Here is a 25,100-nt window from a genome sequence, read left to right as displayed (position 1 = left end):
TTAAAATGCAACTTTAAACATACAGCTACAGAACTAATTTAAAAAAAACTCTCCTTTTCCAATTAAAAGTTAATAGCTACTTACACATGTTTTGCTCCAGAATTCATTCTTAGATCGTGCTTGATCAACCTTATAATGCATTTCAGATCATTGGCTGTACATCTGCAAGGCACAACACAGCACACATCAGTTTTATTCACAAGGACATAAGAACTAAAAACAGGAGTATGAGCCAGGTCCACTGTTCAGCAGGATTATGGCTGAACTTCAATCACAATCTCACTTTCTCGCCCAAGTCTTCATACTTCTTGGTTCTCTTAAGAGGTCAAAAGTATTCCACTCAACAAATATGTATCCATAGCTCTCTAGGATAGATACAAAATTACATAGAATCTGAATCCTCAGTGAAATAACTTCTCCTCAGATATAAATGGTCGATTAGATTCTCTAGTGTGGAATAAGGCCCTGAACAAGTCCACACCAACCCTCCAAAGAGTAACCAAACCTGTTTCCCTCTGAATAATGCACCTAACACTATAGGTAATTTAGCATGGCCAATTCACCTGACCTGCACACCTTTGGAGTGTGGAAGGAAACCGGAGCACCCAGAGAAAACCCACGCAGACACGGGCAGAATATGCAGAATCCACACAGTCACCCGAGGCTAGAACCTGGGAACCTGGCACTGCAAGGTAGCCATGATAACCACTGAGCCACTGTGCGCCCCGAGGCATCATGACTTTGTTAGAGACTCTTTGGTGAGATCAGTGTCACAGCATTTCATGTGTCAAGCCCTCTTAGAATCTTGCATATTTTAATGCAATAACTTCTCAGATATCAAAGGTCAAGAGAAGACAAGCTCATTCAACTTAATCTTCCCTCTCATCCCAGGGGTCAACGTAGTGAACTTGCATTGTACCCAACCTAAGGCCAGCAAATTCTTCCCAATGATATGAAGATCTACATACGGGAGTGGTCGGATCTGGTCTGACCAAAACTCTGAAATTACAGAAATGATTCTTTATTCCTGCACATTAGCTCTCATTAAAAAAGACTACTTTTACTTTTCAGACTACAAGAAAGATAGTTTTAAATTGAGGAAATTGTAGAAGACAATCTTGCAGTTTTAACAAGTTACTGTGAGGTGTGTGCCTGTGTCGTGTGTCTAGCTTTGCTGAGAGATGTACTTTGACTGGTTTTTCAATTGACCAGTTGTTGTGGCCTCAGGAGGGCCCAGTAATGCAATCATCACTTGATTGGCTCCTCAGTCAGTGACTGCAGCTGTATTTGTAGACAGCCTGCAAAGAAAAAGCACCTCAATCTCTCTCTCTCTCTCTCACTCGTTCTCTCCCTCTCCACCCTCACCCACCTCCTTTAAAGGAGAAATAACAGAAAATCTCTCAGTAGCTGTCCGCACAAACCATTTTCCAGTAAACTGCTTTCTTCAGGGACACTGAAAGGAGCAAATTCTCAACCAGTGAATGAAAGACAGCATCAGTGCAAACAAACCCATCCCGTCAGCAAACAATTGGAAGTAGTCAAAAGAAAACAACTCATTGACATCTATGATCTAAACTGGTGCCAGAACAGTGCTTCCCTGATTTTTCTCTCCTTCCCCCCATAATACTCATATCATGCTTTGTCTCTATTTCTACACATACAGACTTCCTTTACAAGGGGTAGAATTTAAGTTTATTAGCTAACAATTCATGCTTCTTTTTTGCTATTAGTTAAAACGAGTTTGATTACAATAAATTGTTATTGATGTCTTAATGATAAAACCTGGTGTATATTTTATAGTGATTGTAATGAGATTAGCCAGGTGGATATCATAGAATATGTGCCCCTTGATTGGGTTTGTTAACCTAGTCCAATCAGGGAGTCCCGGCTGACAGACAAAACCAGAGTATTAACTGTATTTTGATTTAATCCCTGCCCTCACTTTTTTTTTTGAACATGCAGTATTGCCCTTTGTTGAGAAGGGCACTGCTTGTCACTGGCCACTCTGGTGTTTCCTTTCTTCCTGGTGGTGGAATATAAATAAAGATTTACACACTTGTTGTCCTTCACTGTGTCCTACACCTTTTTTCTCTCTCTCTCTCTCTCTCTCTCTCTCTGAGACACACACACACACACACACACACACACAAAATGGGTGCTGGGGAAAAATAAGCACTACTGGTGTTAGGTGGTTGTGTGGGGGAAAATAAGATTAAACTGGAGTGTCGGTAATCAAAAAAAGGAAAAACAAAAGAAATAAGTATATAAACAGAAGTGTCAACTCTATTTTGATTTAATCCCTGCCCTCCCCTTCACTTTGTCTTTTGAAGACACAGCATTGCCCTTTGTTGAGAAGGGCATTGCTGGTCACTGGCCACTCCAATGTTTCCTTTCTTCTTGGCAGCGGAATATAAATAAAGATTTGCGCCCTTGTTGTTTTTCATTGTGCCCTACACCTGCGAAAAAAAAACAGGAGTGTCTGAACGGTGGGGGTTGGATTCTGGCTTTGCCACCCCTTTCCCCTGTAAATTGCTGTTCCTTGTAAATGGCTGTTCATGTTAACTGTTTGTTTGTAATTTTTACTGGTTAATAACAAAAAAAAGGCAGGAGTGTCAGCCATTCTATTCCTTCTGAGAGCTGGCTCTGAGAAAGCTGGGCCAGTGTTAAGTACTATACACATGTAAATAAAGGGTGACTTGGTAATGGGATACCGACCTCTGTGGAGTTATTTCACATTTTCTTTATTCTGAATAAAACAATTAGATTAAATTGGGCAATCTGGTGGTTTAATCAATTTTTCAATTTTGGCAGCTCTGAAAATAGTACTGCTTGATTTCCAATGTGCTACTCCAGTGTGTGATGGCACATTCCTGTAATAAAATACAAACATGTGATTTACCCTCAAGTGTTTCCAAGCTAACTTTGTTCTACATACAAGGAAATCAGAATCCTGCCAATCACGAACATCCAACTTTTTCCTAGTCTTCCTAAAGTCAATTACTCAACATACCTCTCATCTTGTCATCCAACTACCTATAACCCTTTGCATACTTCCTACATTTCTACCTTTCTTTGTAACATCAACAAATTTGGTTGTTTTGTTCTGTCTCCTTGTTTAAGTCATTAACATGGTTTGTAAGTTACAGAGGCCCAAGCCCAGATTCTTGCCGTGTTCAGGAATAGCAGTGTTGCAATCTTCTTCCTGCTCATTTTCTGTCCTTTAACAATTCTTAATCATTCTAAAGTGTCATCCTTACCACACAAGATATTGTGTAACAAACTTTCACATGATCCCTTGCATTGACATCATATCCACATTTGAAGACGATTGCACTACCCTGGTTCCAAGCTCCTCCATGTTTTGACAAAACTCTTTCTGACAGTATCATCACTGTTGTGAGGCATAAAAATTAACAGTTTCTTCTCTTCCACAGTATAGGTTGCATCTTCGTATCTGCAGCCTTTGGTCCAGCAAAGGCCTGGTCCCATCATCTGCCAGACCACAGGAGACTGTGTGTCAAAATCAGTGTGGGTATTTTTAATACAATTCAGTTCCTCTGCTCCCACCTCACTTGACAGTATTTAAATGGTAGGAACTCTGCTTGCTGCACTTTAAACTGCTTTTACATTGGTTGAATACCTGGAAATGTTCCTTGCTGCACAGTAAAATGCTGAAAATACTGCAGGTGCCAGACCACAGAGGCTACCATACCATCGTATGCTGGATTAGGGAGGTACAGCCGGTGTTTCTCACCTCCACCCATTGGGGATTCTATTTCCTGATCATTAAGTCAAGATTCTTCCTCATTATTGTCCTCATGTTATGTTTCATCAAGGTTTCTCTATACCTGCCTTGGCACCAAGTACTCAGAAATATTTAGTCACCATAAATCACATCTCTGTAATGGCAATTAGACAGAACACATTTATCACTTCTTTATCCATTAATTTGTCTATCTCATTACAAAAACTTTATGCTTGCAAATTAAGTGTCTTTAATTTTAATTCGGCACCCAGTTTGACCAGATCACAGATCTTCAACTCTTTATTTTGCCCTGTCAAACTCTGCTTATTACTACACTGGTCTATTAACTGTACTTTTATCTAAAGAAAATCATTCAGTTTTTTAAAAGTTCCCTCACTAATCTGAACGCATACCCCCACTCATTTAAAGCCCTGACCCTTCGAAAAGTAACCCATCCAGACCCATTCCCCTACCCTATTACTTTACATTTACCCCTGACTAATGCACCTAACTTACACATCCCTGAACACTATGGGCAACTTAGCATGGCCAATTCACCTAAGCTACACATCTTTGGATTGAGAGAGGAAAACGGAGCATGCAGAGGAAACTTCCACAGACATGGGGAGAATGTGCAAACTCCACACAGACAGTTCCAAGGCTGGAATCGAACCCAGGATCCTGGTGCTATGACACAACAGTGCTAACCACGGAGCCACAATGCCATGTAACTTTATAAGGTTTTTTGGCAGTCTTGATAACTGGAAAAAGTTTTTTTTTTTAATATTGTGACCCATGGAGTCATTGGATTAGAGCAAGGGTGCACTTTTCCAGCCTCAATCAGAAAGTCATGCAACATCACTTTAGGGAGACCCATGTCACAATTTCAGAGCAAAATATCTACTCTCCGTACATACTGAACAGTGATTATTTAACAAAAGTCAATCATTATAGGAACAGTTAGCAGTTCAGCACTAAACAAATCTCTTGAAGATAATAACTGCAGCATGATTGAATTTATTTTAAGCCAGGAGAGAACAAAGAATTTTTAAACAATATAATTTGATATGGAGGTGGAAGAAATTGACAATCACAAGGGAGTTATTACAATTGAAACGTCTATGGACCGGTGGGGGAAATTATTCAAGAAGCTACTGTCAAGAAGTGGAGGTTGAACCACTCCCCCCCCAGGAATAAACCTGACACACCCAAATAGGAGCACCTCATTTTATAATCTGTTACAAGGAGTGTGAAAAGTGATGGAACCTGCCTTTCAGCAGCTTCTAATTGTTAAATAAAATAAATCCCTGACACTCACTTTAAAATCAACAAGTGATAATTTATCTATTTAATTCTAACAGTCAACAAATTAAACTAAATTATTAACAAATAGAATCATTTCTTTCTAACTACTAACTATTCTCAAATAGAGCAAGATTCTAATGGTATATACTCCAATAAATAAAAATCCCACTTATGTTAAAACAACAAACAGAATTTAGTCACTCAAATTACAGCCAGGTTACGTCTTCCGGAATGTTCCGTGCATTCTCCATCTGATCCTTCTGTCAGGAATGCCTTCTTCATCGTTTCTTCTGTCTTTTCTTCTTCTTTCCATCATTGGTCCCGTTGTAAACAGATGGTACTTTCTCAGAGAGCTGTTATCTCTCACTGATGGCAGTTCACTATGGTGATTTTCCAATTGCTCCCCTCTTTTATACCCTTGATGACATATCAATAGTTTTACAATTGGATTGGTCTTAGGTTGTCAAAACCATCAAATTTAAATTTGGTAGATTTTTGGTATCTAAGGGGCTGGTTCAAATTGAATGGCAAAATTCAAAAGCCTATTATCTTGGTATGCTAACTGTACGGCTTTTCGATACAAATATTTCCAATTCGAGTGCTCTCTGTGCACTTGCAAACCTCCACGCTGCTTTTCACAGACACCCATTTTAAACCTCTATACACCGAGAAAGCACAACCTTTTAAAGGGACCAAACAGTGCTTTTCTCCCTAGCATTTTACAAAAACCAAAGTCTAACATCCTGCCTCCCAATCCAGTTATTTTATCCAACTTCGCAATACCACTGAGTAGAAAAAGAAATCGACAACCTCCACTTTCCCACCTACACAAAAAAAGCAACTCAAGAAATGTGATTATGGCTCCTTCAAGTGGCTGAACAAATAAAAATAGAAAGGGAAAGTTCATGCAAGGGCAATGACATGAAACCTGAACAGCCTCATTGACAGTTTCAGTGGTAGCTAATTAGGCTACACTGTTCATTACAATTAACTTCAATAGCCTACAAATTGCCTACCAATGTAACAGGTTCACAGCAGACACCCTAGCCCTGCACTCATCCCTGGAACATCTGTGCAAGGACACTTGTCAGACTCCTGCTCACTGACTACAGCTCTGCCTTCAACACCACTGTCCCCTCCAGAGTGATCTCAAAACTAGAAGTCCTTGGTCTTGGCTCCGCCCTCTGCATCTGGATCCTCAGCTTTCTGACCCACAGACTGCAATCAATGAAGATAGACAACTGCATCTCCTCTACAATAATACTCAACACTGGAGTCACCCAAGGATGTGTCCTCAGCCCCCTACTGTATTCCCTGCACACCCACAACTATTGTCAAATTCTGAATGAACATCTACAAGTTGGCTGATGCCACCACCATAGGAGGACGGACATCTAAGAATGAAGAGTCAAAATACAGAAGGGTGATAGAAGTCTTGGTGACATGTTTCAATGAGAACACCCTCTCTCTCTCTCTCTCTCAACATTGGCAAAACTAAAGAACTGATCATGGACTTCAGAAAGAAAGGAGGAGAACATGCCCCAATTTACATCAACAGAACTGAGGTTGAGAGGGAAGAGCTCAAGCTCCTCGGAGTGACGATACCCGATAACCTGTCCTAGACTTCCCATGTAGATGCGACAGTCAAGAGGCACAACAACACATCCCTTCTTCAGGCGGCGCAGGAAATTTGACATGTCCATCAGAACCTTAACCAACTTCTACAGATGCACCATTGAAAACTTACTGACCGGGTGAATAACGGCCTGGTATGGCAACTGCTCTGCCCAGGACCGTAAGAAACTACAGAAGATTGTGAGCACAGCCCAGACCATCACATAGGGAAACCTTCTATCACTGGACTCCATTTACATGGCTCATTGCCGCAGAAAGGCTGCTAGCATAATCAAAGATGAACCCTGGTAATGATCTCCTACAACCTGTTCTGTCAGGCACTTGAACACATGCACTGACAGATTCTGGAACAGCTTCTTCCCAGCCGTTATTAGACTGATGAATGGACTCTCAAGCCTCAAATAATACTGATCTTGCTAACATTGATCCTGCCTAGTGCACGCCCTGTACAAAGTAAGCTATATGCCTCAAAGTTGTTTTTACAACCTTTGATCTGAACATCCCTGCTTACTGTGATCTACCAGTACTGCTCATAAACAAACCTTTTCACTGTACTTTGGGACACATGACAATAAATCAATCAATGAATCCTTTAAAAAATAGATCAGGTAATTTAGCTGCAAGAGTAAAATAATTCTATTTTAAAAATGCTATGAAATAGATTGGCATAAGGGTTGAACATCTATTATTTGAGAAGTAGAGTAATATACTTATATACTATAAATGTTATTTTACTGTTTGTTCAATAAATTTATTTGATAATAATCTGAAATAAAGCCCAATGTAGTTATCTTTTTTTTTTGAAAAGGCCAGACAAGATTCTGCAAAGATACTGGCCAGAATCAGCAGTTAAACAAGAACTTGATGAAAGATGTCTATTTAATCAGAGCACTATAGCAAAAGTTACTAAGGTACAAGCACAGAGAGTCTGCTATCCAGGGTGTGAACAGCCAAGAACATGTCTAAGAAAGTAACCTGAAATACAAAATCTGAAATATGTAAGACAAGGATATTTCTATCTATTCAAATTCTATTTCTAAGATACTAAGATTTAAAGCACCTTCCCATGAAATATGTCCTACAGTGACTATCAAACACAGGCATAAAGGAGAGTTGGAGCAGATCATCCAACCTCTTCACCTTCATTTCTATATCTCACTGTAACACAGATTTTCCAGGGTTACATGCAAAAAAAAACCTAATCACAAAGTGTGCAAACTAGATAATGTTTAGACGGAATGTAGGTATCAGCCCAAAAGGGGTCAATTTACATAGTAAGATGCTTCCACAAAATGATTAGTTTCCAACCACCATTGGTTACACTTTCTCTTATGAAGATTGGCAATGCAAATATTACTTACCCTTAATCAGCCCTAGCCTGAACATTAGTCAGGTCCTGAACAGTCCCCTGTTTAAAGTTTAACCAACAAGAATTGTGAATGGTCCTAAACATTGTCCAACCATCGCTGAAAATCTCCAATTCTGACTTTCTGATGGAGGGAGGATTAGCAATGAAGACGGTTGGGCCTGGAACACTATGATGGGGGAGACTGGGGCTTCCAACAACCACATCTATCCTCTATTGTACTAAGTTTGACTCCGGTCAATGAGGAGACTTACTCAATTCCCATCAATTTTACAAGAACTTACTGGATGTGACACATGATCAAAGCTATCTTGATGTCAAGTGTCACTGGTCTCATCTCATGAGTAACTTAGCGCCACACTGCATAGCACTGTTGACAATATTTACTGTCGCTTTGGTGAGGACTGAGAATGGACTGATAGGCTGGTAATTGATTGTTTAGGATTTGTCCTACCTTTTGAAACAGGTCTTGGAAAGGAAGGCTCTTGTAGTTCAGCAGTATTGTCCCAATCTCTGGAAATTAGTTAAGTTCTACCTGTCCTTCTACCTGTGTATTAATAACATGCCTAAACAGGTTGATTAAAACATTTGTTGTAAACCTGGGCAAATTTCCGTTTGTATGTGCTACTATTACAGCTGTATAAGAATAGCCTAATTGGAAGTTCACCCAATACAGGAGTACAAGTCTTCACCATTACACCAGGGATTTAGTTAGAAGTCATGACATTTACTACATCCAGTATGCTCAACTATTTCTTAATATCATATGGAATACTTATCAGCTGAATTGGGGACCTCAGGAGGAGGTCAAGATGGACCATCCACTCACCATGGCACTAGACATCTCTAAAATCCAAGACTTACTTTGCAGCAATATTCTGGAGCTCCTTTTGTTGGTCTTCTTCCCTAGTCAGTTTGGATAGTTGGGTGAGAGCTGACTCGACCTCCTGAATTGTCATAACACTTTTATGGGCTGGCGGGAAAGTCTGACTCTCTTCAAAAAAGATGCGTACAGTCTCCGAGACATCCCCCTAGAGTTAAAGCAAGAAAAAAAGAAATGTATTTGGTGTCTCTTATGATCTTAAGGCATTCTAAATATGTGTTGACCTTTAAATTAGTGTTTAAATATAATCACGGTTGTAATGTAGGAAATGCAGCAGTCAATTTATCCTCAGCAAAGCCCTGCAATCAATAACATAATAATGACTAACTAAGCTGTCTTAGTTGAGTTGGGCAAGGGAAAATAAAAATAAGCCATGACACCTAAAGCAACTCACTTTATCTTCTTTGATATGTCATCTTTGGATCTTCTATGTTTACCTGAGGCGGCAAACAGCTTAACATCTCATCCAAAGAGAGTCACTACTGACATTGAAGCACTCCCTCAGTGTTGCACTGGAATGCCAACTTAGATTTTGTACTGAAGTGGGATGCGAGTCACATTTTGATTTAGATGTGTGTACCACAACTGACCTATGACAAACATCTAAAAAGGTAGTTCCCATTGTTTTTAAACACAAATTTTTAAATATTAGAAAAACAAATCCCAGAAGCTGCATGGGTTGTTCGCAGAAGCAAGGGGAAGGTATAGAAAGATGGGAAAGAAGTTGGAATTTTTGGGGTAGGCTAGTGTGACCACTAACAGCATTCCCTCAGTGCCATCTGCAGTCTAAACTGGGGGTGGTGCGCCACCTGGAGGGAGAATACAATAAAAGGAAGAAATCTCCATTTTCTTGAGCAACCTCTTGAAATGAAAACCAGTTTCTGAAATTGATATACAATGAAATCTTAATAATTATACATCCACAAATGCAAGTAACTCATTCCCTGTCATATCAGAACACAGATAGTGAGAACTGAGCTCAGCAATCACTGACAGGACTGGATCAGAACATTTTCAATTTTTCTTTAAAAAGATGTGCACATATTTGTTTAAAGGCCAACAAAAACAGATTGTTAAAATAAACTAAAAAGGTATATTTACAATAAATGTGTATTACAGGACATACTACTGCTCATCTCATATTGCCATTTGTACAAATTCTCTTGCAAAAGGCAAGAACGTATCTTTCAGATGCAAACAAATGTGCAATTGTGTACAATTATATCATTCTAGAACAAATGGTACAACCTGAAATTTATTTCTGCAAAGGCTAGTTTATGGTCAAACCTACAAAGGGATGTTGGAAATTGTTTAGAATACTTCCCACGCACTCAGCTTTATCCCCACCCCAAGTTGCTCCTTTCAATCAAAGATTCCCAGAACTACTGTGGCACAAATTGAAATTCTTTTCTCAGTTGGGCGCAAGTCTGGCAATCAATTCTGTAAATGAAATAAGTGTGTGCAGTGTCAGCCCAGCTGTCAATGTAAAAGCACACAGCAAAAGCATACCATTGTTGCAAAATGTTACGAATGCTCTAAATTTCTGCCTGTAAACATCCAAGAGAGGACAAAAAGCTCAATAAACTTGACTTTCTCGACCTTAATTGAACATACTTATTGAAAGATTTTTAATTTGCTTCAGTGTTCCTCATCCAGTGAGAAAAGTTTCAAAATCAACAGGTTCAAGATCAATTTTCAACCTGGGAAGCAACAACAGAACAGCAGCATTCTCGGAGATTCTGGAAGTGACAATCAGCCAATTTCCCAGCTCCCCTCAGTCACCACAGCCAATTCCTCATGGAGCAATTACTCAGCCAAGGACAGAAGAGTACTGCAATGTTCTCCACATAAAATCCCTGACATCTGCCAAGGTTTGTGAACAAATTGTTTGGCAAAACATCCACTGGTGGCAACAGAACCTTATCCCAGACTCTTCAGAAAAACATGGTGGTGAGAAAGTCAAGGGGGAGGAATGATGTAGAATAGCCTAGGTCTTGCCTAAACAGTCTGCACTCTAAAAACCCTTTGTATAATTTCGTGCAAATGTCACGAGGGATCACATTATGAATGGTTACAATAGCACTTAAATTTTTAAAATCAACCAAATCTACAGAACTATCGACTTTGACCCACATTTGGGGGACCCACAGAAATTCATTCATATTTATTTCTAGTTTCAGATCTGCTAGAGCACAACTCTTTACACACCCAGAACATAACCAGACTTTATACAGGCAAGGTGACCTGTTGTACATTTGCCATAGTTTCTGTTTTTATACATTACCAATGTCTTTGAATCAAACACAGCAACAAACCTGCTCCAAGTCTCGCACCATATCTTCCAGACTGCAGTTAAATATCCGGCTGAACAGTTTGACAATCTGTTTGTCATTTAGGTTGTAAACGGTTTTTATCACACCAGGCAATAGTAGTTTTATGGTTAAGTATACATCTCCATGGAATTTTCCTGGAAAGAAGCAATTCAACAGACATCATTACATAGCTTACCCTCAATTGTGGCTATGCAGTTTGATCACATTCTGAATTCTGAACAAGTCATACTGGACTCGACTTGAAATGTTAATTCTGTTTCTCTCTCCTCAGGTGCTGCCAGACCTGCTGAGTTTCTCCAGCATTCTCTGTATTTGTTTCAGATTTCCAGCATCCATAATATTTTGCTTTTATATTCATTTTATCACATTACTGACAGGGTGTAAACTCTAATCACCAGGAAATACCATTACACCATCCTTCAAACTAAATTGCTATTTATTTTAGGTACTTACTGAGTGAACACTGGTCAATTACACAACAAATCTTTGTGTAAAATGGTATATTAGAATTGGGACAAGAGATTTTATTGAAAAGGTTTATGCTGAAGCATATACAAAAGGTTCCTGCTGCTGTGTGGCGGTTGTATTGGGAAAACAAATCAGAATCCCCACAGTATGGAAACAGGCCATTTGGCCCATTGAGTTCACATCACCCTCCGAAAAGTATCCCACCCAGACCCACACCCCTACCCTCTCCCTGTAACTCTGCATTTCCCTTGACTAACCCACCTAGCCTGCACATCCCTGGTCACAATGGGCAAGTTTAGCCTGGCTAATCCAACTAACCTGCACGCCTTTGGACTGTGGGAGGAAATTGGAGCATCCCGAGGAAACCCATGCAGACACGGGGAGAACATGCCAACTCCACACAGTCATATGAGGCTGGAATCGACCTTGGATCCCTGGCGCTGTGAGGCAGCAGTGTCAACCACTGAGTCCATCAGTGTTTAATTCCAAACTTAAGCTCCCCAATGACAGGAGATACAATTCTTCAGGCTTGCTTACGTGACCAAATTTTGTCAAGGTACTGGGAAACAGGTGAAATTGCAAAACTGCGCCCCAAAACAAACTCCCAACATCAGAACAGGAGGAATCTGGTCTGGCTTCCCAATCACGACAATGAAACTACAGTCTCTGCTCTCAATGATAAAGGTTGAGAGTACATTAGAATTTGGTATCCAGCACTCTCCAGTCGGTCTGCCTCATTTTTGGCAAGGATGCTTTCCAATACACAAGAACAACACAATTACCATGAGCATCACAAGACAATTAAAAAAAATGAAAACAGAGTGATTAGCAACTGGTAGACTGCAGGTTCTGGGAGACTTTCTTAGAATGCTACTTTGAAAGGAAAAGATTCTAAATCACAGATGTAAAATTAAACAGTACCCTTTCATAAAGCTTGTGCAATAATAAAAAGATTAGGCTCACCATCTCCACCAGTCCCCTTCCTGAGGAAATCCTGGATAATCTGTGTTTTAGTATTATAGCTTGGTTTATCTGCGATCATTGCACAAAGTTTTCGAAATTCCCGCAGAGAGCAATCTTTGTGATTCGGGTCAAATGCACCAGCTGACAGAGCACTTGTGGAGGTCGAAGGCTCTTCTTCAGGAGATTCCACTTTAGCTACATACAGGAGAGTTTGTTTTTAAAAATGTGAAAACAGTACAGAAGGAAATATGTGTTACTGTAAACGCATTGCCGGTCAGTGAGCCTGCATGAGCAAGTTTACATTTTGGGAGTGACCTTACATTGAGCTAGTTCCCACCCAAAAAATTCATCTACTAAAACCCTCCTGTGGTGCTGACTGACTGTGATGAATCTATTTTTGTTGAAAACATTGCACTTAAATATATTTCAATCAGCATTTCTCTACTAAATCTCAAACAAGAATGTTTTCATATAGCTCTCTCACAGACACTTTTAACAGCACAGTTAACCGAGCTCCATCAGTGTCTTTGTATCTAGTGGAGGCTTGAGTTCAGAAATAATAGTGAATTGAGGGTGTAACAAGAATGGGAAACATGAAGAAATAATACCAGTGAAATTAATGGGATTAAAAGTTACCAATCTTCTGGACCTGATGGCCAGTTTTAAAAAACAGCAGATGCATTGGTTTAAGTGTTTTGTTCCCCAGATTACCCATGAATTGGATGGCAGCAAACTTGACCCCACTATTCACAAAGAGGGACAGGAAGAAGAAACAAGAAAATTATCAGTAGTAAGGAAAATGCTGGAATCTTTTATTGGGGATGTGGGAACAGGGCATTTTGAAAATCAATGAGAGAAAAAAAAACAGGTTTGTGAAAGGGAAACAAGGCTTGACAAATCTGTTAGAGAGTTACTTTTTGAGCAGATAGTTAAGGAGAAAATCAATAGATGTATTGTACTTGAATTTTCAAAAATCATTCAGTAAAGATGACATATTAGGCAGACTTGGAGCTCAAGGGATGGAGGTCAATATATTAACAGATTGAGAATTAATTTATGTATAGGAAACTGAGAATAGGGGGGAAAAAAACAGGGATTTTTAATTTGGCAGCATGTAGCTAGTAGTAATCAGTGCTTGGGCTCGAGCTATTTCCAATCTATATTGACGATTAAGAGGAGGGGACAAGGTCTCAAAATATGGACTTTAGGATGAGGTGAAGAGAAATTTCTTCATTTAAAAAGGGTTCTGAATACTTGGAATTCTCAAACCCAGGCAGGTGTGGATGCTCAGCTGTTAGTAGACAGATTTTGGGTACTGAGATAATTGAGGGCATGTATGCTGAAGGTAAAGTTGAGGTACTGATCTTATTGCATGGTGGAGTCGATTCTGTTACTTATGTCTTCATAGCCAACATGTTTCCAACACTCTGTAGTGTGAAGGTGCCCGTTAGAGAAATGTGTTGCAACTCATGAACAGTGTCTCCTGCTAGAAAGTGCATGTATCAATGATAGGTGAAAATAAACAAGAGTTCAGCAGTAACGGTTACTACTTACATATAGCTTACCACATGAACAGACCAAAATATGTTACAAAGTTAAAAAAAAGATACAAAATGCACTGTAAAGAACCGAAGTTCTTCTCTACCAGATATCTTACTACTACAAGTAAAAAGCTCACAAACCTAAATAGTACTGCAGCATCTGGTATTCACTCTGCTCCATAAAAAGCATCATTTGAAGCTGCAATGCATTATATACAGGAAAACAAGCTCACATAATCTATTTGAGATACTATCAGAGACAAACTATTGATGATGTACAGTGTTCCCCTACCTGAGAATCCAGAAAATTTGCGTGGTGATGGAGTGACTGGAGTCACTGTGGTTGGCTTACTCGGGGAGGGTTTGATTTTTGAAGAAAGCAAGCCATTCTTGATTGCAAGTTCTAGGAAAAGAATTAAAACTACATTACAACTTTTCTCATCAACATGTTTACCATTGTCTCACTAACCTTCCCCTTGCACCGTCAGACATTTATGTTTGAAACTAAGGAAGATGGGGCACCATGTAAAACAATTCCTTGTATGTTTCAGTAACAACCAGAGCATTGCACTGGATGGGTGCATTTCTGAATTCCAATACCAAAATTTACACGGGCATCCCCGAGTACAGCAAAGCTTACACTTGTTTTCATCCATCAGCAGAAGCTGTCCCTCTTAGCAATGCAATTCCATGGGAATTGTCCAGAAATTTATCCAAATGGACATCCTTCATGTGTGGTCAGAGAAAACAAATGGTCTTGGGTTATTTGATTACTGGAAGCATTACAATCATCTTGTTCTTACCAAGTATTCTTTCCTGGAAGGGTCCATACAAAGTGCTCAGGATTATTAAATAGATCTTTCCCAACCTCACCCAGACACCGACCGCATCCAAAATGAAAAGCCATTCTCCAACATTCAACACGCTGACCTTTAATGTGCTGGTTGATCAGATCCCTCTCTGCGTCCTGAAGTTCTTCATAGCCTTCCAGATCTGTTAAGTCATCAATTTTCTTCGTACTTAATCGAGCACGTTCCAGCTTTTCAAACATACATTTGACGTGGTACCATTCTTTCATCTCAGCTCCCTCAGAGAAGGGATTTGGCATTATCCTCCCAATCCGCACTAGTCCTTTTGGGAGTTTCTCCCGACACTTCTTGCAGCCAGCTGTGCCACGTTTGGCATAATCCACACAGTATCGCTGCACGGGCATCCCTGCTTTATATGTACAATAACGGCAGCTAGGAACCCAACAGAACGTCGCAACAACTGGGTTGAAAACACGCAGTCTCTGGCTTTGCTTCACTGCTAAATGTACAGAAAAGGAATGAAAAAGCCAGACTTGAGAATATGGAACAGCAAGTTCAGGAATCAAAATATAACTCCTCTGGCTTTTCAACACTAATTTGACTGTTTGAATCTGTGCTGGAGTAATCTTCTCTTGTCTAAGTAGTTTTTTTGTTAAGTGGGAAAGCAACCTGGACATGGAGAGCTCTCAGCTGTAATTAGAAAAACGAAAAGGTATGTTGAATATTTGAAGCCATTTCATCATTTTACATCTTATTTGGCAATACTCACACATCAGTCAGAAGACACACTGATTTCTACCCAGATCATTGCACTAATCACAACAATACAAACAAACAACTCTCATCTCCCAAGATTTGCTCACAGCCAGAAAGCTGTGCATGTTATGCTATAATATGAAAAGTTAAAATATTTCACACCGTCAACATTCCTGAAATTAGTCAGTGCCATTAATATCTGCTCCAATGTTAGAGATCAGAACAGAATTTTAGTATCCAGGGCAGGATACTATGCTTTTTGCAAGTTTCTGCATGTTCTGATCTTTCAAACAGTGGGGCTGTTTGTACTTCAGCGTGACACCAGACACAAATCATTACGGTGCTCTACTTCAAAGATACAATTAAATGTACATAATAACAATTCTAACCTTCTCACCTCATTTATATGATAAGGTTTTATCAAGAAATAAAGAGCCATAAAACACTGTCTTGGTTAGTGGACCAAATACAAAATAATTACACCTCAGTAACAAATTAGACAGTCCTGTATGGACATGGATGTGGAACAATAACCTTCTTAATCAATCATCCCAACTGACTGGGAGTACACTTCCTCTGACCAAAGGAAATAGCGGCATTTTTCCAACATTATTTCTATTCAAGGTATCACATCATAGATACTCACCATACCTACTCAGATGGTGCTTAAAATCAAGAATTGATGGAGGCTTTCAACATCAATTGAAACTCAGCCACATTGGCACTAACCCCAAATACCAAACTTTGTGAGCAGCTTAGGCAAAGATGTGCTGCTCATGAACATGTTAACTTTCACTTTAAATATATTCAAGTACCTTATTCTAACCACAAATCCAACTCTCCACCTACAATTATTTCCCCTTTCTGTTGCAGTTATCCAAAATATGTTGGAGCCTGCATATGAGCTAAAGGAAGTCTTCCTTTGCTTAAGGAGAACCATTGACCAGTGCTGGAAATTTACACCAACTGGATAAAGATGAGAAAGAATAAAGTCATCTTCTCAACACAGGTTTATGTTTAGGCTCAAACAGGACTGATAACAAATCAGCAGATATTAGTACCTTCGAAACAACACATTTCAGATCCCTTCCTGATTGATTCAAAATAATACCCACTTGAGGGAAATCCCTAGTACACAACAATAGTATCCTACTGCTCAAAAATGTGCTGAATAATCAGCAGGGCAGTCCACTAATGATACAATGACACCTGAAAATGAGTAATGCAATACTTTCAGAAATGCTCAGGCTTGAGGCCCTCCCTTCCAATACCAACGATCGCATGAAGATGTCAAGCAGGAATAACTACAGGATGATAATAGACAGGCTTGTCAGGTGGGCAGGACAATGGCAGATGAAATTTAATGCTGAAAAGTGCGAGATAATGTATTTTGGGAGGACTAACAAGGCAAGGAAACACACATTGAAGCTACTTATGATTTACACCTTGAGTTGGTTTCCCTAAGTCCATGTTGTTGAGTAACTATTTTTCTATATTTTTAGTGCACACCACAAAGCTGAAACAAACCTTGGACTTCGCAATACAGAGGGTCATTGTGGCTAAATGAGATGAACTCCTGACCAAGTTTCAAGGTCTCATACTTAAGTCCCATTTGAGGGCGTGAGAACAGCTTTCAAGGCCAACAACTCTTGAGTAATTCAGAGGCACTGCAGTCAGCGTTGCTATCTCACAAATGAGACATTAACCCAAGGCCACCCATCCTCCCAGTTCATTTGTTCAGCTTTATGCAAGAGATCCCACAACATTCTGTCGAAGATCAAATAAATTATCTGATGCCCTGGCCAATATTTATCCCTCAAATCAACATCACTAAAACAGATTATCTAGCCATTATTATGTCACTGTTTGCAGAAGTCTGTGTGCTCAAATTAGCTGCATTTTCTGAATTACAACTTCCAAAAGCAGTTCTCTGGCTGCAAGGTGCTTTAAGGTATCTAGTGATCAGGAAAATGCCATATAAATGCTTTTTATTTATTTCCACTGACAGGTATCAAAGAGGCTTAATATGCAATCAGCCCTGCTCATTAGCTAAATAATGCCAATCTTTCATTTTCTTTTCTCTCATTTTTTTACTCTTACTGGAGGTACATTTGTTGCTAAAATAGCCTGTTCACTTACTCATCCATCTAGTCTAATTTAGCAACCTCAATCAGTACAAGCACTCCTTTCTACAGCTAAATTATCAAAACGTATCTGCCAAATAGCAAGTTAAAGAGGAAATTATAGGGCCCTTTGCAGAAATATTTGTATCACCTATGACTACAGGTGAGGTGCTGGATGACTGGAGAGTAGCTAATGTTGTGCCTTTGTTTAAGGAGGGATGCAAGGAGAAGCCTGGCAACTATACACCTGTAAGAGTCTGACTTTGGTGGTGGGTAAGTTGTTGGAAGTGATTCTGAAATATCCATCTCATCTAGATAGGGTTGTTAAGATGATGTTTAGCATCTTTGCTCAGACCTTTGAGTCTGGGAGTTGGGATGTCACGTTGAGGTTGTACAGGACATTGGTGAGGCCTCTTCTGGAGTACTGTGTCCAGTTCTGGTTACTCTGTTATAAGAAGGATATTATTAAACTGGAGAGGATTCATAAGCAATTTACCAGCATGTTTTTGGGACTGAAGGGTTCAAGCTGTAAGGAGAGAGTGGATTGGCTGGGACTATTTTCCACTGGAGCTTAGCAGGTTGAGCAGAGACCTTACAGGTGCTTATAAAATCATGAGGGGTATAGATAAAGGTGAATGGCAGATGCCTTTTTCAGACGGTCCAGACTTCAAGACTGGAGGCATATTTTTTTTTTTTAAGGTGAGAGGAGAAAGATTTAAAACAGATATGGGGCAATTTTATTTTGTGCAGAGAGTGAATTGTGTGTGGAATGAACTTCAGAGGAAGTGGTGGATGTGGGAACAGCTACAACATTTAAAAGACATTTAGATAAGTATATGAATAAGAAATGTTTGGAGAGATGTGGGCCAAGCGCAGGCAGGCGGGACCAGTTTAGCTTGCGAATATAGTCAGCATGGATTGGATAGACCAAAGGGTCTGCTTTCATTCTGTATGACTCTATAAAATAATCCTGAACTGCACAGAACTCTTAAATTCCATTTAAGCCTCACCAACAATCATTGTTAACTTGTCCCAATCCTTACTGAAAACAAATTGGCAACATTCAAGCTAAAAATAAAAAGCCAACACCATCCAAACAGGTACTTTTGCAAATCCCATCGACTCCCTATACTGCCATCTTCCTCACTGCACTGACAACACCCTCTCACTCTGTGTTGCACTGGATTTGAGACAGTCCTCTTTCACTATTCCATTCATACAACACAGCAAGCACTATATCTTCCAAAATGTGTGCTCTTCCCAAGCAAATGAGAGTCAACTAGATCTCCCTTGTACATAGACCCCCTTATGAAGTTGTATCAAAGAAAGTGGCCAGCTTTTAAAACTAACGAAAACACTTATCTTTGTCATCCCAAGGCCACGTACAAATTCCGCGTCACTCCTCAATTGCCACCAAGAATAAGGCAAGAAACAACTTTCTCCAACTAAATTCAGTAAAGTCAAGTGTTTTGCTATTGGTTGCATGCTTCTGGCCAATTATTGCTAAAACTTACATTTTTCGAGGACATGAAAGGGATAAGTAATGTCATAAGGTTAACATTGAACCTTTAATAAATGTCAATCTGTAAAACACCATGCTGTTAGAACCACAGGATTCAAGCTAAAGCTCATATTTATTTACAAAATGTAGAATTACACAGTAGCAAAAGGAATACAGCATGTTATTTGCAACACAATGGCTATCTTACAAAACAGAATTCTTTAAGAAAGTGTTCAGTATCTTCATCTTTCTCAGAAACATTTAACAGATTAGAGGTGAGCACAAGATGGGCTTTTCTTCACTCCATGGACTGTCGCTGCTGCAGCAAAGTGAAAGCAAAGCAAAACAGAAGCAGAGAGATATTAGCTTAGGATAGTCTGCAGCAATTGCACCATTCACAACACCACAGACTGAAACAGTTATTTCAGGCCATATGTGATACTTCTTTATAAGACAGATTTTTGGGTTATTTGTTAAAGATTTTCCATCGTTCAAGTGGATATAACGCGAACGAAGCATGATCAGAAATTAGCAGAATCCTTTTGGTTGTTCTATGAGCTGTTTACTTGGTCTGGTCTGAAACTGTCGATTTTGGAGTGACATCCAATAACAGTTCCAGCCATTGTATGTAAGAAAGTAGAACCAGATAACCCTTTCTCATGCCAACTTTGTTTTAGTTTAAATAATTGATAATATTCAAACAATTTTCAAAACAGGATTTTTTAGATTGTAATTGATCCATTTTACAAGAAAGAAGAGCTCCTTTAGCAGTATGTGAAAATGTTCCCCAGAGATCAGAACCTATTCGTCATATCTTATAGTGATTTAATTATACAATCTGTAGGTGACACCAAATTAGAAAGGACATTAAGTAGTGTAAGAAGTTCCAAAAGAACTTTTTTTTTGTATCCAGAGTGCCCTTGCACACAACTGAACATTGTTTTCCCATCACCAAATCGCCCATGGTATCTTTTCATTCATTAACCACCACCAGTAAATCACCCGTGTTTTCCAATTGTTTGATTTACATGCACAATTCATTAAGAAAGGGACATACATTGGGTAAGTTGATTAAACTATGGCACATGAAGGCTATTAGAGACAAATGCAAGGCCATCTACTTTGGACTCAAGAAAGAATTTTTTTTCCCTAAAAACAGTAAAACATGTGGAGAAACAAAAAGGTTTGGAAATCCAATGTGTATGAATTACTTAACAGTAATGAATAGGTACAAAAAGCATTAAAAATACTAACAAATATTGGCCTTTACTTATAATGGGGCAGACACTGTAGGGCTTTGACTTGGGTACATACCTCAAAGGCAGAGTTATGACAGGTTAATTTAAGGTATTAGCTTATACAGCAAGCTGCCTAAACCTATCTTACATAGAGATTTTCAATGTTAAAAGAATTCACCGGGATAAATACAGGGAAATTCTTTCCTTGCTCAGAGGAATGTATTTCCAAAACCAGGGTTGGCCTTCTTGAGGAAAATCAGAAAGCACTTATTTTAAAAAACCCAGAAACAAATGAGTATTAGAAATCTGCAATTCCCTCCCCAGAAGAGAAGACTGGTTGCTGAGACAATTACAGCTATCAAATTTAAGATCTATCTTATAGCAGAACTCTCAAATCTCAGAGTTATATTATTCCCTAGATGATGCATCTGCCCATCCAGACCTGCTCTTGCCACCACCAACAGCTAATTGGAATGCTTTGACCTTCGCCATCTCATTGGGCAATTAAAGCCCTAGAATTAAGCCTAGGAAGGGACAGATGGCAGCTAACCAGTGTAGGATTGAGTCTAAAATCCTCATTATCTAAAATACTGGACAGGATCCTGGACTTTTCTAATATCTAAAATACCAGACAAAAGCCTGGCCTCAGGCTGCAACAAATCTGGACTGAAATCATTCTGGCTGTGTGTGAGACTATTGTTCAACCTGAAATTCTAACATACACCTGCACTCCAAGAGAACAATCACACAGACCTAACACTCTAGACCGGAACTAACTTTTACACATTGGGCTACACAGCAGCAGACATTTTGGAACTTTTACAGATACGTCAACTTCAATCAACATTCATTCACAGAGATATCAGGCATTCAACTTTCATCAGAATCCATTTGCACGTACTCTTAACAATGAGGAAGCCAACTAACCTCAAAAGGAACACCAGAAACACACTGGCAACACACGTCCTACCTCACCAGAGGGACAGCCTTTTCAACAACAATCTCCTGCAGAAACACAGTTTCCCCAAAGGCTCCAGGCCCAACAAGCAGCTTCAGAAGCAAGAACCACAGAGGCCGAACAGAGAAGCTAAATCAGGAAGACAAACCAAGAGCATCATTACAACAGAGGACATTGGATGGGGCGGGGAGAATGTCCACCAAGCGCTATCCAAACAAGAGCTTCCAGACACAGACCTGTTCTGACTCAAAAGAACTGATAGCACGAACCTCAGCAACCTGACACACTTTAGACATGTATTTTCCTCAGTGGTTAGCTGAACTCTCAAGACCCCAAAGTATTCAACCTGGCTAGAAGGGTGAGGGAGGCAGGTAGTGACAGTGCAGGAACCCCAAGGTTAGGAAGTCTAATTAGCTTCTGTGATTACAACTGCTTTCTAGCTTCTAATAGTGTTTAACTCATGTTTAATTTGATAGTGTATTTAATTACTGTCCTCTGTATAATTGTATTATTTCACTGCTTTATTGCCTTTATTTCTTGAATTACACTTACCTTTTTGTACTTAAGTAAATGCAGAGTATCTTTTGCCCTGAAACACCTGTCTATTGCCTTCTTCATTTGACATTCCCTAAATAAGTCATGTCAGAATCAGGGATCTGGGGGTGATTCAAACCACTTAAAAATCAGTAAAATACTGATCGCAAACCAGAACCTTAAACCGGCCAAACGAAGAACCAACTGCACGCTGCAATCAAACTGGATATGTTTCTCCACTACCATTGCTCCCTCAAATATCATTGATATTCTGGTGCATATCTATGAAAGCTCCAAAAGAAAAGATAGGACCAGCTTTGTCTCAATTCCTCCCCCAGCTCTTTGCAAACACTTAGAAATGAATGATATGTAACATTCAGAATACAAGCATTACCACAGCATGATTTACACAAGATCATTTTATTGCTTTTTTTCAAGCAATATTGGAGTCACTGGGGTCGCTCAATGGGGTCAAGTAAAAAAATGTATAGTCACCTTTATCCAGCTACCATCCCATCCATGATATTGTTACAAGCGACCCCTCAAAGCGTTTTCCCAATATGCACAGGCTGTTTATTTGAAAGCAAATGACCTTTAATTGTTCTTTCCATAGCAGCATCTTAAAGGAGCCCCATTTCTGACCAGTATGCACAGTAGTTGCACTGTCACACATACACAGCAAACCAAGATGTTTAGCATCCTGCTCCCATCACACAAAGCAGTGGGGACCAAATGACTCAATATATTCAAGAAAGAAATTAGATAAATTTGAAGATTTTACAGACATCATTGGGCGTGAGGAGAAGGCAGGAATATAGTATTGAGATATAGGATTAGCTAGGATCCTACTGAATGGCACAGCAGGAGCATAGGGGTCTAGCCTCTGTGTTTAGATTTGTACTAGTTAACCTGTTCAGATGTGTTATACACTTGTAGAGCAGATGGGAGTTGAAACTTTATTGCTGGAACAGCACAGCAGGTCAGGCAGCATCCTGGGAACAGGAGATTCGACGTTTCGGGCACAGGCCCTTCTTCTTCGGCCTGTGCCCGAAACGTCGAATCTCCTGTTCCCTGGATGCTGCCTGACCTGCTGTGCTGTTCCAGCAATAAAGTTTCAACTTTGATCTCCAGCATCTGCAGACCTCACTTTCTCCTAGAGCAGATGGGACATAACCAGGTTTCCTAGTTTCGAGTATGGGTACTTCCACTGTACCACAAAAGTTTTCAATTGTAGTGATTTTAATTTTTCTAAAGAGACCCTGCCTGTTCGAAGTTAGGTAAGCTACTAATGATGTTAAGAAACCATCATACTATATTGGTTTGTGCCTGGGAGAGAAATGCTGGTCAGCTTACATCCCAGACTTGGTGATTTAGACTTTTGATTTCCAGCCCAGTAGAGCTGTCAGTCCCTCACTTGGAGAAACACTGCCAAAGGGCTCTTTAAAAACACGCCCATCAGCTCAAAAGTAACAATAAAGTACTCTGGGTGCAGTTTTAGGATTGGATGAGATGCCATGGCCTGGCAGTGGATCTGTACGAGTTAGACATTTGTTCGTGTTTGTAAATTACAGGAGGGTGGGTGTTAAACATTTCTCCGCGGCCTGACGGTTACATGGAGAGAGGAGATGCCCGTCCCGTTTAAGCACGGGGCCGGGGCCTATCACCGGCCCTTTGCAGCCTCTATGGACCGCCGACAAAATTCGTCTCCTCCTCCTCCGCCGCCAAATCGAGGTCCGAGGCCTCAAGGCCCAGACTCACAAGCCCCGGCCGCTGGTAGTGAATCTCCCGGAGGAACCAGCGGTAACCGGGGACAACGGCGAAGGCAGTCCACCGCCAAGTGCTGGGCTAGGCTCCTGTCCTCGGTACTGGCTCGGGGCCCGGATGTTTTCACACCCCCCCCGCGCCGCTGTCCCTGTCCCTGTCGGACTGACCTGGTTCATGAAGCTGCGGCCCGCTCTCCGCACCGCCCGGACACCTCCCCTTTAAGAGGCGGCCCTCGCGCTTTGTCCCGGCCGCAGCCTCTGTGACGTGGCGCCCGTTTAAAGGCTCCCTCAGAGGAACTGTCCCCCGACACAAAACCGACGTCAGACTCACTCGCTCACTCCCCGAGCGTGGCCTGGCCCGCCCCCACTCCCCGAGCGTGGCCTGGCCCGCCCCCACTCCCCGAGCGTGGCCTGCCCTGCCCCGCCCCACTCCCCGAGCGTGGCCTGCCCTGCCCCGCCCCACTCCCCGAGCGTGGCCTGCCCTGCCCCGCCCCACTCCCCGAGCGTGGCCTGCCCTGCCCCGCCCCACTCCCCGAGCGTGGCCTGCCCTGACCCGTCCCACTCCCCGAGCGTGGCCTGCCCTGCCCCGCCCCACTCCCCGAGCGTGGCCTGCCTTGCCCCACCCCACTCCCCGAGCGTGGCCTGCCCTGACCCGTCCAACTCCTCGAGCGTGGCCTGCCCTGACCCGTCCAACTCCTCGAGCGTGGCCTGCCCTGACCCGTCCCACTCCTCGAGCGTGGCCTGCCCCGCCCCACCCCACTCCCCAAGTGTGGCCTGCCCCGCCCTCGCCCCACCCTACTCCCCGAGCGTGGCCTGCCCTGCCCTCTCCCCATGAGTGTGGCCTACCCTCCCCCCCCCCCCCGAGCGTGGCCTGCCCTCCACGAGCGTGGCCTGCCGTCCCTCCCTCCACGAGCGTGGCTTGCCCTCCCCCTCCCCCTCCCCCCGAGCGTGGACTGCCCTCCCCTCCCCTCCCTCCCTGTGTGTGGCCTGCCTGCACTCACTTACTCCCTGAGCGTGGTCTGCACTTACTCACTCACTAACCGAGCGTGGCCTGCACTCACTCACTCTCCCTGAGCGTGGCCTGCACTCACACTCACTCACTCCCTGAGCGTGGCCTACACTCACACTCACTCACTCACTCCCTGAGCGTGGCTTGTACTCACACTCATTCACTCCCTG

The 25,100-nt window shown here is 41.3% G+C and overlaps 1 protein-coding gene across 3 annotated transcripts in view; it reads right to left on the bottom strand.

Annotated features, from left to right (window-relative positions):
- The window catches only part of lig3 (ligase III, DNA, ATP-dependent), a 69,003-nt gene extending 44,781 nt beyond the window's left edge, over positions 1–24,222 (bottom strand). Inside the window, exons 1-7 of one of the 3 annotated variants that reach the window (XM_043718725.2) lie at positions 24,090–24,222; positions 15,170–15,738; positions 14,532–14,642; positions 12,699–12,893; positions 11,250–11,401; positions 8,916–9,082; positions 85–162 (exon numbers count right to left, since the gene is read on the bottom strand). In XM_043718725.2, coding sequence (XP_043574660.2) covers positions 85–162; positions 8,916–9,082; positions 11,250–11,401; positions 12,699–12,893; positions 14,532–14,642; positions 15,170–15,725 — 1,259 coding nt within the window. In that variant the 5' untranslated portion in view covers positions 15,726–15,738; positions 24,090–24,222. Of the gene's footprint in view, positions 1–84; positions 163–8,915; positions 9,083–11,249; positions 11,402–12,698; positions 12,894–14,531; positions 14,643–15,169; positions 16,696–22,653; positions 23,097–24,089 lie in introns of those variants that run through there. The other 2 variants (XM_087977492.1, XM_087977491.1) reach the window with 2 other exon arrangements.
- Positions 24,223–25,100: the final 878 nt, after the last annotated feature.

Source organism: Chiloscyllium plagiosum, unplaced genomic scaffold, assembly GCF_037043375.1.
Source record: "Chiloscyllium plagiosum isolate Xiang-an unplaced genomic scaffold, Cpla_swu_hap1 HiC_scaffold_31, whole genome shotgun sequence".
In the NCBI taxonomy this organism is placed as follows: domain Eukaryota; kingdom Metazoa; phylum Chordata; class Chondrichthyes; order Orectolobiformes; family Hemiscylliidae; genus Chiloscyllium; species Chiloscyllium plagiosum.
This window is presented reverse-complemented; position numbering and strand designations above follow the sequence as displayed.